Source organism: Electrona antarctica (genome assembly GCF_951216825.1).
Source record: "Electrona antarctica genome assembly, chromosome: 14".
NCBI classification, from domain to species: domain Eukaryota; kingdom Metazoa; phylum Chordata; class Actinopteri; order Myctophiformes; family Myctophidae; genus Electrona; species Electrona antarctica.
This window is the reverse complement of record NC_136795.1, coordinates 43,387,985-43,403,051: the sequence shown is the minus strand read 5'-3', so window position 1 is coordinate 43,403,051 and position 15,067 is coordinate 43,387,985. Positions and strand designations below refer to the sequence as shown.

The 15,067-nt window shown below is 48.8% G+C and overlaps 1 protein-coding gene across 1 annotated transcript in view; it reads right to left on the bottom strand.

Annotated features, from left to right (window-relative positions):
* LOC306936647 (centrosomal protein of 112 kDa-like) overlaps positions 1 to 15,067 on the bottom strand; it is a 63,080-nt gene that overhangs the window by 18,096 nt on the left and 29,917 nt on the right. Inside the window, exon 2 of the mRNA XM_079520232.1 lies at positions 7,683 to 7,772. Within this exon, the coding sequence (XP_079376358.1) occupies positions 7,683 to 7,772 (90 nt within the window). The remainder of the gene's footprint in view (positions 1 to 7,682; positions 7,773 to 15,067) is intronic.

Sequence of the window (15,067 nt, the reverse complement as noted above, 5' to 3'; positions counted from 1 at the left end):
TGTGTGTGTGTGTTGACATGCACATGTGTGCGGTTGGGAGGTGGCGGTACAAAACACAAACAAACCATGCCACTCGCAAAGTTGTCACTTCTGCCCAAGCTGACACACACAGTTCAGCAAGGAACCCTTTATAAATTCTAAAACGTTTTGCTTGCGTGCGTGTGGAGGATATAACGATAATCCACAAACGGGTAAAAAAGGAAAGGAAAAAGACAGGAAGAGATTAGAAGTGGGAACAGATCTCGGTGAAGCGGATTGGTTGGTGGCTGTTTATGTAACGTGTGCCTCACCAAAAAGACAGCATGGATGTGTGTGTGCGTGCGTGTGAGTGAACGCAATGCTGTGTGTGTGTGTGTGTGTGTGTGCGAGCGTGTGTGAGTGCGTGCGTGCGTGCGTGCGTGCGTGCGTGCGTGCGTGCGTGCGTGCGTGCGTGCGTGCGTGCGTGCGTAGGCCACAGAAGTTTATGTGGCCTACATTTCTAACTCCGTCCACCACATCAATATTGACAACAACGTGCAGGGTCCACAGTACAGTTACAGTACAGTACAGTAAAGTACCTGCCGTTATCATTATGTATTTATACCAGGAGCCCGTATCGTATCATCATACGATGAGCGTCCTCGACACTCTGCTCCTGCTCCCCTGTCTTCAAGGAGAATGGAGAAAAAAAACAGCGCTGCTGCGAGGTGCAAGATGCTGATCGGCCATTTTAGAGCGCGGGTGTGTGTGTGTGTGTGTGTGTGTGTGGGGGGGGGGGGGGGGGGGGGGGGGGGGGGTGTAGCCTGCGAGGGCCCTGGAACACTGAGGCAGAAAACATCTGTGTGAAGTCTGGGGCAGAGAGGCTGCTGCGCAATGCGAGAGGATCCCGTTACAAACGCATGCACGTCTTGGCAGATAAAGTAGGGCAACATCGCTGTGAGGAGGCCCCCACTCATAGAGAAACACACACACACACACACACACACACACACACACACACACACACACACACACACACACACACACACACACACACACACACACACACACACACACACACACACACACACACACACACACACACACACACACACACGCCTCAGGTGTGGGCAGATATTTGTATACTGTACCCCGCCAGCAATCTATCAGTGTGCAGTGCGGTGCAGTGCGGTGCAGTGCAGTGCGGTGCAGTGCAGTGCGGTGCGGTGCAGTGCAGTGCGGTGCAGTGCAGTGTGGTGCGGTGCGGTGCAGTGCAGTGTGGTGCGGTGCGGTGCAGTGCGGTGCGGTGCAGTGTGGTGCGGTGCGGTGCGGTGCAGTGCGGTGCGGTGCAGTGTGGTGCGGTGCGGTGCAGTGCAGTGCACCAGGGGGATGTGGGTTCACAAACATTTTCAGCTCAAGACCCAAAAAGAGAAATTTGGTGTCTCGCTGCGACCCACACGTGCAAAAATACACAAATTAACCACTTACGCCCTACAAAATAAGCAATCTACTGTACAAGATCACATTTCACTGCAGCACACTGCGCAGCAAGGACAAACCTGTGCCACTGTCCTGAGGGCAACAGTCCAGATCTGACAGTCCAACTCTTTCTGGAAATTCTGGACAACATCTGTCTTCACACGCAGTGTTTTTGTAGCACAACTAAGTGCCCCCATGGAACTATGCAGGGAAATGGAATGCTGGTTACATTTGGTCTGCTTGTTGCTCGTCAGCCTCCCTACATGTTACATTTGGTCTGCTTGTTGCTCGTCAACCTCCCTACATGTTCATTTGGTCTGCTTGTTGCTCGTCAGCCTCCCTACATGTTACATTTGGTCTGCTTGTTGCTCGTCAGCCTCCCTACATGTTCATTTGGTCTGCTTGTTGCTCGTCAACCTCCCTACATGTTCATTTGGTCTGCTTGTTGCTCGTCAGCCTCCCTACATGTTCATTTGGTCTGCTTGTTGCTAGCCAGCCTCCCTACATGTTCATTTGGTCTGCTTGTTGCTCGCCAGCCTCCCTACATGTTCATTTGGTCTGCTTGTTGCTCGCCAGCCTCCCTACATGTTCATTTGGTCTGCTTGTTGCTCGCCAGCCTCCCTACATGTTCATTTGGTCTGCTTGTTGCTCGTCAGCCTCCCTACATGTTCACGTCTCCCCACATGTGCGTCCCCTTCGCTGGCTTGTTGCCCGAAAACCAGTACATAACACTGGAGATGGCCTAAAACAGTTAAAGCAGTGGTTCTCAACCAGTGGTCCGAGGACCACCAGTGGTCCTTGAGGGGGTTCCAGGTGGTCCCCAGCTAAATGGAGAGTTGGTAACCAATCACTGCGTGAAAAGAAGAGTTAACAGGCAATTATGGGCACTGTATTTTCCCGTAAACCTCAAGTTTAGCAGACATATACAGTTAATATACGGAAATATACAGGTGTGATGGTACAATTCTGGAGTTTACCGGAGTTTGTTGGAAAGTTTAACGGGAGTTTCCTGTAATATACATACACATCCGTATGCCATGCTTTTTGCAGTGCAAATGGACCCTTATTAGATATTTAACTCTGAGTTAACTGAGAGTGTAACAATGTAACTAAAATAATGTAACTCTATGGTTTCATTTAACGCTCTCATCGTTTAACATCTGCATTCATTAATTTACAAGACATCTACACAATTAGAGAATGTATAGAATTAATTGTTATTTTGATCAACAGTAACACAATATTCTTTAGTTTGAGGTCTGAGAGGCTAAATGTCATCAAATGGTGGTCCGTTGTTCAAATGCTGAATAAAAATGGGCCTAAAAGACAGTCAAAGGGCAAGGCACCCTTTTTACTTTCAGGACATGACCCAACCCTACACCCCTTCCCCCACACACACTTATACCAGTTAGCATAGGATGTCTGACGCTCCCTTCAATGCCACATACCCAACCATGGCCAACGCCCCGAGCCAGTGATTGTGGATTCGTTGTACGTACGTAGGGATGTCCCGATCCGATCACCGTGATCGGAAATCTGGGCCGATCACGACATTTTCAAATGATCGGAATTGGATCGGGAGCAAAAGAAAATGTGATCGGGACATCCCTATAGTGTCAATATTATATCCATATCATGAAATGAGACTGGATATTGTCTGTGATTTGGGATATTGTACTATTGTGATATGGCATAAGTGTTCTATAAACATATAAATATTGGATCGGCAAAAATCAGTATCGGCATATACTCGAAAATCAAATGATCGGAATCAGATCGGGAGCAAAAAATGGGCCCATTTGGTTCCATTTGTACACACTCAGAGTTAAATTAACTTTGATTTTACAATATAAATTGGGGTCCCAGAGATGGAAATGCCATTAAACGGGGATCTGTAGACTATAATATGCATGTCAAACTGGGGGTCCCTGAAATTAAACTGGTTGAGAATCACTGCTATAGAGCCGTAAAAACCTTCTCTTATGGATGTCCCCATGGGATATCTTTTCAAATGGGGGACTAATTAGTGTCGATTTGGGGGTCCTTGACATGAAACAGTTTGGGAACCACTGCCCTATAGCACTCATTCCATCCATCACCACTTGTTTTGAAAGATACACAGATGTTTGTTGCTAAATTGTTCACACATGCTCTGTGTTTATGTGTTATTCAGACATATACAGTATAATGCATGCTTGCCAAAAAAAAGAAAAAAAAAAGAACGCTCTGTATGTTATTTAGATAGCATGTTGTTTAGACAGAAGGTTTGATGTTTTCCTGGTATCCTAGTTACGTAGTTTGTAGCATTTAACATTTTCTCTGCACTCTCTCTGTTTACTTGAGTCAGTTGTTGACATCCTGGACGATTCTGAACCTAAATCCCACCGTAGTGACGGGAGGATGAGTTCACATTATCCTCGCTGGCTTCAAACACATCGTCAAACGCACCGTCCAGTACACTGCCCCCAATCACTGGGCCCACAGAGACACCGTCCAGTACACTGCCCCCAATCACTGGACCCACAGAGGCACCGTCCAGTACACTGCCCCCAATCACTGGGCCCACAGAGGCACCGTCCAGTACACTGCCCCCAATCACTGGGCCCACAGAGACACCGTCCAGTACACTGCCCCCAATCACTGGGCCCACAGAGACACCGTCCAGTACACTGCCCCCAATCACTGGGCCCACAGAGACACCGTCCAGTACACTGCCCCCAATCACTGGGCCCACAGAGGCACCATCCAGTACACTGCCCCCAATCACTGGGCCCACAGAGGCACCGTCCAGTACACTGTCCCCAATCACTGGGCCCACAGAAGCACCGTCCAGTACACTGTCCCCAATCACTGGGCCCACAGAGGCACCGCCCAGTACACTGCCCCCAATCACTGGACCCACAGAGGCACCGTCCAGTACACTGCCCCCAATCACTGGGCCCACAGAGGCACCGTCCAGTACACTGCCCCCAATCACTGGGCCCACAGAGCCAGAGGCACCGTCCAGTACACTGCCCCCAATCACTGGGCCCACAGAGGCACCGTCCAGTACACTGCCCCCAATCACTGGGCCCACAGAGCCAGAGGCACCGTCCAGTACACTGTCCCCAATCACTGGGCCCACAGAGGCACCGCCCAGTACACTGCCCCCAATCACTGGACCCACAGAGGCACCGTCCAGTACACTGCCCCCAATCACTGGGCCCACAGAGGCACCGTCCAGTACACTGCCCCCAATCACTGGGCCCACAGAGCCAGAGGCACCGTCCAGTACACTGCCCCCAATCACTGGGCCCACAGAGCCAGAGGCACCGTCCAGTACACTGCCCCCAATCACTGGGCCCACAGAGCCAGAGGCACCGTCCAGTACACTGCCCCCTGTCACTGGGCCCACAGAGCCAGAGGCACCGTCCAGTACACTGCCCCCTGTCACTGGGCCCACAGAGCCAGAGGCACCGTCCAGTACACTGCCCCCTGTCACTGGGCCCACAGAGGCACCGTCCAGTACACTGCCCCCAATCACTGGACCCACAGAGGCACCGTCCAGTACACTGCCCCCAATCACTGGGCCCACAGAGGCACCGTCCAGTACACTGCCCCCAATCACTGGGCCCACAGAGCCAGAGGCACCGTCCAGTACACTGCCCCCAATCACTGGACCCACAGAGCCAGAGGCACCGTCCAGTACACTGCCCCCAATCACTGGACCCACAGAGGCACCGTCCAGTACACTGCCCCCAATCACTGGACCCACAGAGGCACCGTCCAGTACACTGCCCCCAATCACTGGACCCACAGAGGCACCGTCCAGTACACTGCCCCCAATCACTGGACCCACAGAGGCACTGTCCAGTACACTGCCCCCAATCACTGGACCCACAGAGGCACTGTCCAGTACACTGCCCCCAATCACTGGGCCCACAGAGGCACCGTCCAGTACACTGCCCCCTATCACTGGGCCCACAGAGCCAGAGGCACCGTCCAGTACACTGCCCCCTATCACTGGGCCCACAGAGACACCGTCCAGTACACTGCCCCCTATCACTGGGCCCACAGAGCCAGAGGCACCGTCCAGTACACTGCCCCCAATCACTGGGCCCTCAGAGCCAGAGGCACCGTCCAGTACACTGCCCCCAATCACTGGGCCCACTGAGGCACTGTCCAGTACACTGCCCCCAATTACTGGGCCCACAGAGGCTCCGTCCAGTACACTGCCCCCAATCACTGGACCCACAGAGACACCGTGTGGAGGTATGGACCCCCAGGTTATGGAGGTATGGACCCCCATGTTATGGAGGTATATGGACCCCCATGCTATGGAGGTATGGACCCCCATGTTATGGAGGTATATGGACCCCCATGTTATGGAGGTATGGACCATTGGACCCCAATGTTATGGAGGTATGGACCCCCAGGATATGAAGGTATGGACCCCCAGGCTATGGAGGTATATGGACCCCCATGCTATGGAGGTATATGGACCCCCAGGTTATGGAGGTATATGGACCCCCATGCTATGGAGGTATATGGACCCCCATGCTATGGAGGTATATGGACCCCCAGGTTATGGAGGTATATGGACCCCCATGCTATGGAGGTATATGGACCCCCAGGTTATGGAGGTATATGGACCCCCATGCTATGGAGGTATATGGACCCCCATGCTATGGAGGTATATGGACCCCCAGGCGAGGAAGCTCTGTCATGGAGGTATGGACCCCCACACAGGCTCTGCATGCGGAGGTAACGATGGAACCCATGCAGGCTAAGGACCAGAGTTCAGGGTCACCTCCATGCCAGTCAGAGGGAACGGTGCACAGCGCCACTGGGACTGGCCCGACCCCCTCCCATGGAGATTTATGAGCACCACACATGATGTGTGAGAGAGAGAGAAGAGAGGGTCGCACAGGACAAAGACACTGCATGCCTTCTGGTTGTACATACCAGGGTACAAAGAACGCGCTCTCCCGTGTGTCAGTGTGTGTGTGTGTGTGTGTGCGTGTGTGTGTGTGCGTGTGTGTGTGTGCGTGTGTGTGTAATCATTTGCTCTTTCTTCTCTGTGTGTGTCAAGGTCAAAGCAGAGACTGATTACAGGGCACTCTGAGGTGACTGTGTGTGTGCGTGCGTGCGTGCGTGCGTGCGTGCGTGCGTGCGTGCGTGCGTGCGTGCGTGCGTGCGTGCACTTGCATTACTATACTTGTGCGGACCAAATGTCCCTATACAGCTAACCACACTTTGAGCACAGTGCACTAAATGAGCATTCGGAAATACAAAATAATTTCTCTTTTCTTATAGGTCTCGGTCTAAGGACTCTAAGGACGAGTCTCTTTCTGCCAGTTTTCCTTGTTGTTTTTGAGACCAGCGCACCTGTAGTCAACCCTGGCCTGAACAAAGGACAAAGAAGGCAACAGTTTACCCTGTACTTTAGTGTTACAGGTATCTGATTCATACTTAGTTACACACCAGTGTCATGCGCCAAAAATAGAAGATTTAGATCCTGCTAGTTTTCGGCTTTATAGGCTTATGGGGCGAAAATGACACAAAACCTCAAGAAACGCCATTAAAAAAATTGCCGTCCTAAAACGGTGACGTCCTCACAAGTATAGTAATACTAACGTGTGCGTGTATGTGTGTGTGTGTGTGCGTGCGTGACGTGCACGCGTGTGCACAGAGGGTTCCCTCTGATTCCAGGGGGCGGGGTGGCATTCATTCCTGGCCCCCGGCGCTCACTGGCTCTTGAAGCCGGATCTCAAGGAATTCGGGAAATGTGTGATGGAGGGATATCTGTGACTGTGACCCAAGACAAGGCAGGCAGTGGGGAGAGATGGTGGAGGGGACATGAGGAGGGGGTCCACTGTGGCCCCCCCTGGAGGGTGTGGCGGGGATGGCGGGGTGAAGGGGCCAAGGGGGCAAGGCACCGTGGGCCTGGGTGAAGGTGGGGGGAGCGTGTGAAAGCATGCAGAGAGGTAGAGGGAGAGAGAGAGAGAGAGAGAGAGAGACTATAGAGGATGGCAAGAAACAGGAACGGTAGTGGGAGGGAGAGAGGAAGGGTGCTTGGAGGAGTTTGGCAACGACCGCGTGGCTTTGCTTTGAAGTTTCAGTAGAAATGCATTCCATGGATAGAAGAAAATAAAGGATAAACATAGATAGGAAAGGGGGGGGGGGCGAGAGAGAGAGAGAGAGAGAGAGAGAGAGAGAGAGAGAGAGAGAGAGAGAGAGAGAGAGAGAGAGAGAGAGAGACATACCTGTTCCTGGAACTCCAGCTCTTTGCTAAGCAGCTTCTTCTCTGAGGAATTCAACTGTCTCTGTAGAGTCTCCACCTTCGCCTGTAGAGCCTGGGGGAGGGCGTGAGACATAGAGAGACATAGAGAGTGAGAGATTTTTAACAACTCCTTCTTCACACTATCAATCCCACACTACAATACAATGCAATTTCATTGTAGTTATCACATCTACAAACTTGATTCCCACATCATTTATAGAAAAAAGGACACCTTCATATAGTCCATACATTTTGGAACAACTCTATAGCCTAATATTCAAACAATAATCATGCTTTAACTAAATTCTTAAAAAAACTGCTTAACAGTCACACATCTGACCTCCATCCATTTTTTCTGCATAGATAAATTGAGCGAGAGAACAGACAGACAGACAGACAGACAGACAGACAGACAGACAGACAGGATTACAAAGCTGTGATTCCAGCAGGCCTATATTGTCATTGTACTGTACATACATTGTCTTCTGCGTCTTTGATGCATTTTTTTATTGCACACTTGCTATGGCAATGCAAACGCATGTTTCCCATGCCAATATATAGTAAAGCCACTCTGAATTGAATTCAGTTGGATTTGACAGAGAGAGAGAGAAAGAGAGACAGAGAGATGCAGTCAGTGATTAGCCGGTATGTGTATGCGTGTGTGTGCGTTCGTACGTACGTGCTAAAAGGCTAATAATAAAGTCATGACATTAATTACTTCGTTAAGAAGCCATGCTCATTTCCAGACAAGCTCAGACGGAACAGAGTCTCGTTGAGCCTGTCTGGGCTCTCTCATGACGTCCTACCGCCGGGAAGCTCTGCAGAGCCTCCGTCATTCATTACCACGGCAGGAGATTCATGGAGGCCACGCAGACCCATGGCTGCCCTCAATTTGGCCTCGTTGTGCCCTTCAGAAAGATGCTTTACCTCAGTGGCTTTAAACCTTTTTCATATCAAGGGCCCATTATTGAGTGGTGCAAACCACTCCAACAACCAGCTTTGTCTGTATCTATGTGTCTATGTAGTGTGTACCACGTACAGGTGAGCATGGTTGCTATGGTTAGTGTGTGACGTCAGACCACAGCTGATCAGGCTATATAAGACCTTGCACCACTCAATTCACACGGGTGTGATTTATTTTTCACCATTCGATGAGATTTAGCCTCTCAGACCCAAAACTTAGAATATTGTGTCCACAATTCCATGCTGTATTGATGTTGGTACCATTTGGAGAGATAACGATCAAAATAACAATTCTTCTACATTCTCTAATTGTGTAAATTAAGTAATGCGGATGTTCAACAATAATGCAACTCTTGAGAGCTTCAAATGCAACAACATTGACATATAAGGGTCCATATCTGGTTTAATTTGACACTCTCAAGAGTTAAACATCTATACGGGTCCATTTGGTTACCAACTCTCCATCATTTAGCTGCAGGGGGACCACCTGGAACCCCCTCAGGGACCACTGGTTGAGAACCACTGCTCTACCCGAAGGCCCCCACATTAACACAGTGTGCCAGCCCATTTCACCGTTTACTCCTGTGGAACACTCCTATGCTGCTATAATGTCAACACTTCCGAGTTCTGATTCTGAACTCGGAAATTCGGAACTTTCGCTGATAGTTGTGCTATGTATTTTACCACTTTAAGGGCAGTATTATGCGTGTCTTAAATACCAGGTCTTATTACTTAACTTAAGACCTGGAGGCGTGGTCAATGCTGTTTGGCCACTCAGAATAGCCAAATGGCATTGATCACGCCTCCAGGTCTTAAGTTAAGTCATAAGACCTGGCACTTAAGACACGCACAATACTGCCCAAAGACTCTATTCTCGGACCTGAGTTACAAGTGTACATGGACCGTTTTTTTTTTTTTTATACCAACTGTCTTTACCAAATATAGCAGATCTACAAGCTCACAACACTGCAGCGTCGATTAGGCATGCTGGGCTTCAAGTGCTTAAAATAAATCATCCCTTAAGCATTACATTCAATTCATTTGTTTTCCGGGAACTTGAAATCATTGTTTTGTTTAATGGCCTTGCTGCCCCAGGGCATGTGTAGTCAAAAAATGGACTATACACCAAAGGCCAAGTGGCCTTGTCTCTACACAACAATGGAATTCCAGGCCTGTCATTACTTTAAGAGAGAGATTAAGTACAGAGGAGAGGACTATATATATAATATTTTACTACTGGAGCTGATCAGGGTGTCCATGAAGAATGTAATACATTTTTCTATATGCAAGAGAATCGTGGCTCGATCGAGCAAATAGACTGTCGTTACTTAAGTACAATTTTGAAGTACTTTCATTCACTTGTGTATTGTCCATTTTACAGTGTGTAGTGTTTGTACAGTGTAGTGGCCCGGACTTTGTACCTTTACTCAAGCAATTACATTTTGAATACAGATCTTTTACTTGTGAAAGAGTATCTGTGACACCAATCTCTCTCTCTGTGTGTGTGTGTGTGTGTGTGTGTGTGTGTGTGTGTGTGTGTGTGTGTGTGTGTGTGCGTGTGCAACAGTGCAAGACTAAGAACTTTGTTTCCTATGGTGATCCAGCCTAGGAAATACCCACGGACTGGTTGTCAGAGGGTTTCGACAACTTGGGATGCTCGCCCAAAGACAAGGCATGCAAGGCTGGCAAAGTGTGTCATCTCTGCTGCCCTTTATGGCGGAGCTGCCTGTGACATGTGTATTATATCATGAGGACATATTCATGAGTTTGTGAATGTAACCTTTACTGCACCTAAAATATTTGTGTTCCTGTATGCTTTAACTGTGTGTGGACATAAATACATTGTTAAACTGTGTGTGTGTGTGTGTGTGTGTGTGTGTGTGTGTGTGTGTGTGCGTGCGTGCGTGCGTGCGTGCGTGCGTGCGTGCGTGCGTGCGTGCGTGCGTGCGTGCGTGCGTGCGTGCGTGCGTGCGTGCGTGCGTGCGTGCGTGCACACGTGTGAGCAGAGGTGGAGGGCAGACGGAGGGCTGTTTTTCTCCTCTGACTGTAACTGATAGCAGTGGAAAGAGAGGAAAAGAAAGGCTTGGTTCCTGCATGCGATGCAGAACCAGATGTGTCAGGAGGAGCGCTGCTGCACATGTGGACGATCCGCCTTCCGATAAGTCCACACGGAAAGCAGCCCGGGCACATGCATACACAGTTGGTGTATGCATGTGCACAGACAATACAGTTGGGTGCCACCGATATTGTCCCTTATCATTTGACCCATTTAGGCCTGACCTCAACATTTTAAAAAATCCTTCTAAATCCTCCAGTTTTCTGAAATAAATATTTTCACGATTTTTCAAAAATAGCAGACCTACAAGCTCGTAGCGCGCCACTCGGTGGCGCGCTATGAGCTTGTAGATCTGCTATTTTTCAATAGCTAAATTATAACAATGTTTAAAACACCAAAAGGGGTTCCCGCCCAAAATGGGTTAACTGTCCTTTTGCGCAGATCACGCAAACCTCAGCAAAAAGAAAAGGACAATATCGATGGCCTCCAACTGTACACGTGTGCATGCATGCGCATGCAGCGTGTATGCAACACGTCCCTCCACCACACAAATGGTCATGAAAACGTGGACATGAACACACCCGAAACCCACGTTGGTGACAGTCGAGCAGAGACACCTCTACGAGAGACTACAAAACACCGTAAGTAGCATCGAGGCCCATCGGTCAGTGTTTTAAGCATTATGTCATGCTTTAGCTGTTGAAAAATAGCAGACCTACAAGCTCGTAGCGCGCCACCGAGTGGCGCGCTACGAGCTTGTAGGTCTGCTATTTTTGAAAAGAAAGAAAATGTGCTGCAAATCTTTGAATATATATTTCAGAGCGAACATTTTTAACTCAAATATTTGCTTCTAGGGGGTCCCTGGAACAACATATTTTGAGATAACAGATAACTCCTTGACATGAAAAAGGTTGGGCACAACTGACATAGATCCCTGGTCAGGAGCATATCTCCTGTTACTGTAGCGTGAGGCAGCTCGATGTAGGCCATTATAGTTGAATCGACCGTTCATTGTATGACGGTGTTGCTTGCTGAAAACAGCTGATCCCTTGTAGATGAGCTCATGGATTAACACACATCAGGGTGTGATGGTGTGCGATGGAGTGGAGTGACCAGGCCAGGTGATGTGATGGCTCAGGCCTGCCTGTCTGCAAGGCCCTCCGCCCCGCATTAATCACATGCTGTTGGCTTTGAGGGTGTCCGTCGGGGTCAACTCCTGGGCAGCACAACGGCAACAATATAGAGGGAATTAAGGAGATGGCTTGTATTGCTAGTGAAATGACGATAAGTCGTCGTTTTTTAAGGGAAAACAAGCTTGCACGTCCACTCGGAAGCACGGTGCAGGATCACAAGACAGGCAAAAAAGAATACATTAAAGGTACATTCAGTGATTTCACTTAATTCAACTATCACTTATTTTGTATTATTTTTTTGGATAATCCTCCCTACTATAAAGTGTGCTGACCATATAAGGAGTTCCTCCCTGTCCCCAGTGAGCCCCTGGGGTCAAAAAACCCTAGTTTCGGTTTGGGCTTTGGGTGGCAAAGCCTTCATCCAATCAGGATGAGAGGTGCCTTCCTCCAATCATGATCGAGTGTGGCTGGCATTGGTGCGCGTGCTGTTGGTCTGTTGTACTTCCCCCACTGTAGAGCGTGTGCATGTGCACATCTTGTTACCGGGTGGACCGGGTTTTTTTCCAAATCACCCAAATCACTGAATGCTCCTTTAAGTGTGCCACGATGCCCATTGTAGTGCCGTACAGTGCTGTCGGTCAACGTTTTATTAACGTCAGAGCGAAAAGTTAAAGTATTTACTATTGACACATCATCGTCAGAGTGATCTACACATTGAAAAGACTGTGACAGTGCGGACAGCTCATGGACGGTGCATGGGTCAAATAACGATATAACAGATCACACCAGCAATTCTTAGATTCTAAACCTTCTGCTCATTATGAAAACAAACAAAAGAGAATATACATGTACTGTGGTTTCTATGGTATAGTCGGCGACCCTAACTATATTTATAGGTTCTGTGGTGTGAATGGAACCCAAACTGCATTTATTTGGCAGCTGCTTCTGAGCCGACTGATCCAGTTAATCGGGGTCTTCTCTCAATTAGTCACGATTCCTTTTTTCTCCTCATGAACCCACCCCTGCATCCATCCATCCAGAGCACTTGTTTACCATTAAACCTTGCCTCTGATTTCATCATGGGGGGGTTTTTGTTTGATGGAGATTCAACGGCTCACAGACGACCGGAAGCTTCGCTCGGTCACGGTGAAGGCGTGGCGCTCGCTCACGTTGCGCCAGCTGCTAGCTAACAGAGCAACGTATGCTAGCGAGAGAGGAGCGCGAGGGAAGCTGGCGGGGCCGCGAACGCTTCCCACCATGCACACTTCCTAACGCACACACTTCCAACGTGCACGCTTCCAACGTGCACGCTTCCCATCACACGACCCCATGTCACAGTTGCTTGCGTGCAAGTGTGTGTTTGTGTGATACAACTTGTTAGGATGGTTTATTGTGAAAGCGACTTAGCCCATTCTGTACGGGAACCCCTTTTGGTGTTTTAACTAAGCATTATGTTATACTTTAGCTATTGAAAAATAGCAGATCTACAAGCTCATAGCGCGGTCTGCTATTTTTGAAAAATCACAGGCACACGTGCACATACGCATGCACGCGCAAAAACCACACGCACGCACACGCAACCTCCGTTCTCATCTGTCCATGAACCCGGCCTCACCCTAGCCTCACGCAGCCAAGGCGATCAGAGATCTCCGCCTACTGACACATCTGGGGAAATCTGAACTCATCGAAGGGTTTTGAAAGGCAGAGACAGCAGTAACAAACCCACGCCCACCGCTCTGAAAACCAATACCGATACTGTCCCCTATGGAGGAGGAACGTCCCTGAAGTCTTTGAATTGTGGTTGTTTATTTATTATTCTTCTGAATTGTTTTCATCCACTCACCCATTCATTGAAATCTAGAGGCCACTATATACGAAGACTTCTCATCGTCTTTGCCCAAGAGTTCAAAACGATGAATGCCAATCTGAGTGGACCAGATTTAGCTCCGTAAGAAATGAATGGACAGGCGCGTCACGCCATTGGTTTCCACAGACCGTAAATTACGCCCTTGTATTTTGCAGCGATTTCAAAAGGTAGTTTCCCTGCATTGGTGACGCAGTGTTTCTGGCCAAGGTCTTCTGGGAACTTAGCCCCCCCCCCCATGGGTCTTTCATGTGGATATCTGACACTGACACACTACTATTCTACACAGTGCAGATGGGGGTAAGAGTTCAACGCTCATCATAGTATTATTAATAGAAGCGTCTGGGATGATGACTCTACTACACGACGATGATGATACTGACTCTATACGACAGGTCAGCTGGGAGCCTGCCTGGCGTGAATCAGTGTGAACCTTGAACATATTAAGTCATTAGCTGGGGGGACATGACATACGTGACTTACTGTGGCTCACTTCTGGATATGTCATGGTGACTTTTAGATGATGTCATATTATCATATACTGATAGGAATCGATGTGGGTGTGGCCTTTTATTTGATCCATATCCCATTTGAATTACCGTAGAGTTTGTACCTATGTGTCACACCGCCAGTGTTGTTTCCGTCGACTAAAACTCAACGAAAAATGTTCGTCGACTACCTTTTTTCACTGACAAAAAATAAATAAAAACCTAAATCAAAACTAAGCTATGATGACTAAAACTAAGACTAAATATATCGACAAACCTTCAGTGTTCATTTAACTCTGACGCGGCTAAACGTAACGCCCGGGATTCAAACTCGGGGTCTCACGCGTGAAGGTCCAACATCTTAACCACTAGACCAAAGGGATTTATCCCCTATGGACCGGGGGACATATAAGACTTTTGAGGCCGTCAGGCAGAGGCTCTGAGCCACTCTGCTACATAAAGCAGTGGTTCCCAAAGTGGCGTCCGGGGACCCCCAGGGGTACCTGAGGGAGTTCCAGGGGGTCCCAAGCTAAATGATAGTTTGGAACCAAATGGACCCTTATGGGTCTGTAACTCAGAGAGTGTACAAATGGAACCAAATGGACCCTGACGGGTCCATTTGGTTCCATTTGTACACTCTCAGAGTTAAAATAACATTGATTTTACAATATAAATCGGGTCCCCAGAGATAGAAATGCCATTAAATGGGGGTCCGTAGACTAATGCATGTCAAACTGGGGGTCCTTGAAATTAAACGGGTCGAGAATCACTGCTAGAGCCGTAAAAATCTTCTCTTATGGGGGTCATATCCTTTCAAATGGGGGTCCGCGGGCTAATTCGTGTCAATTTGGGGGTCCTTGACCT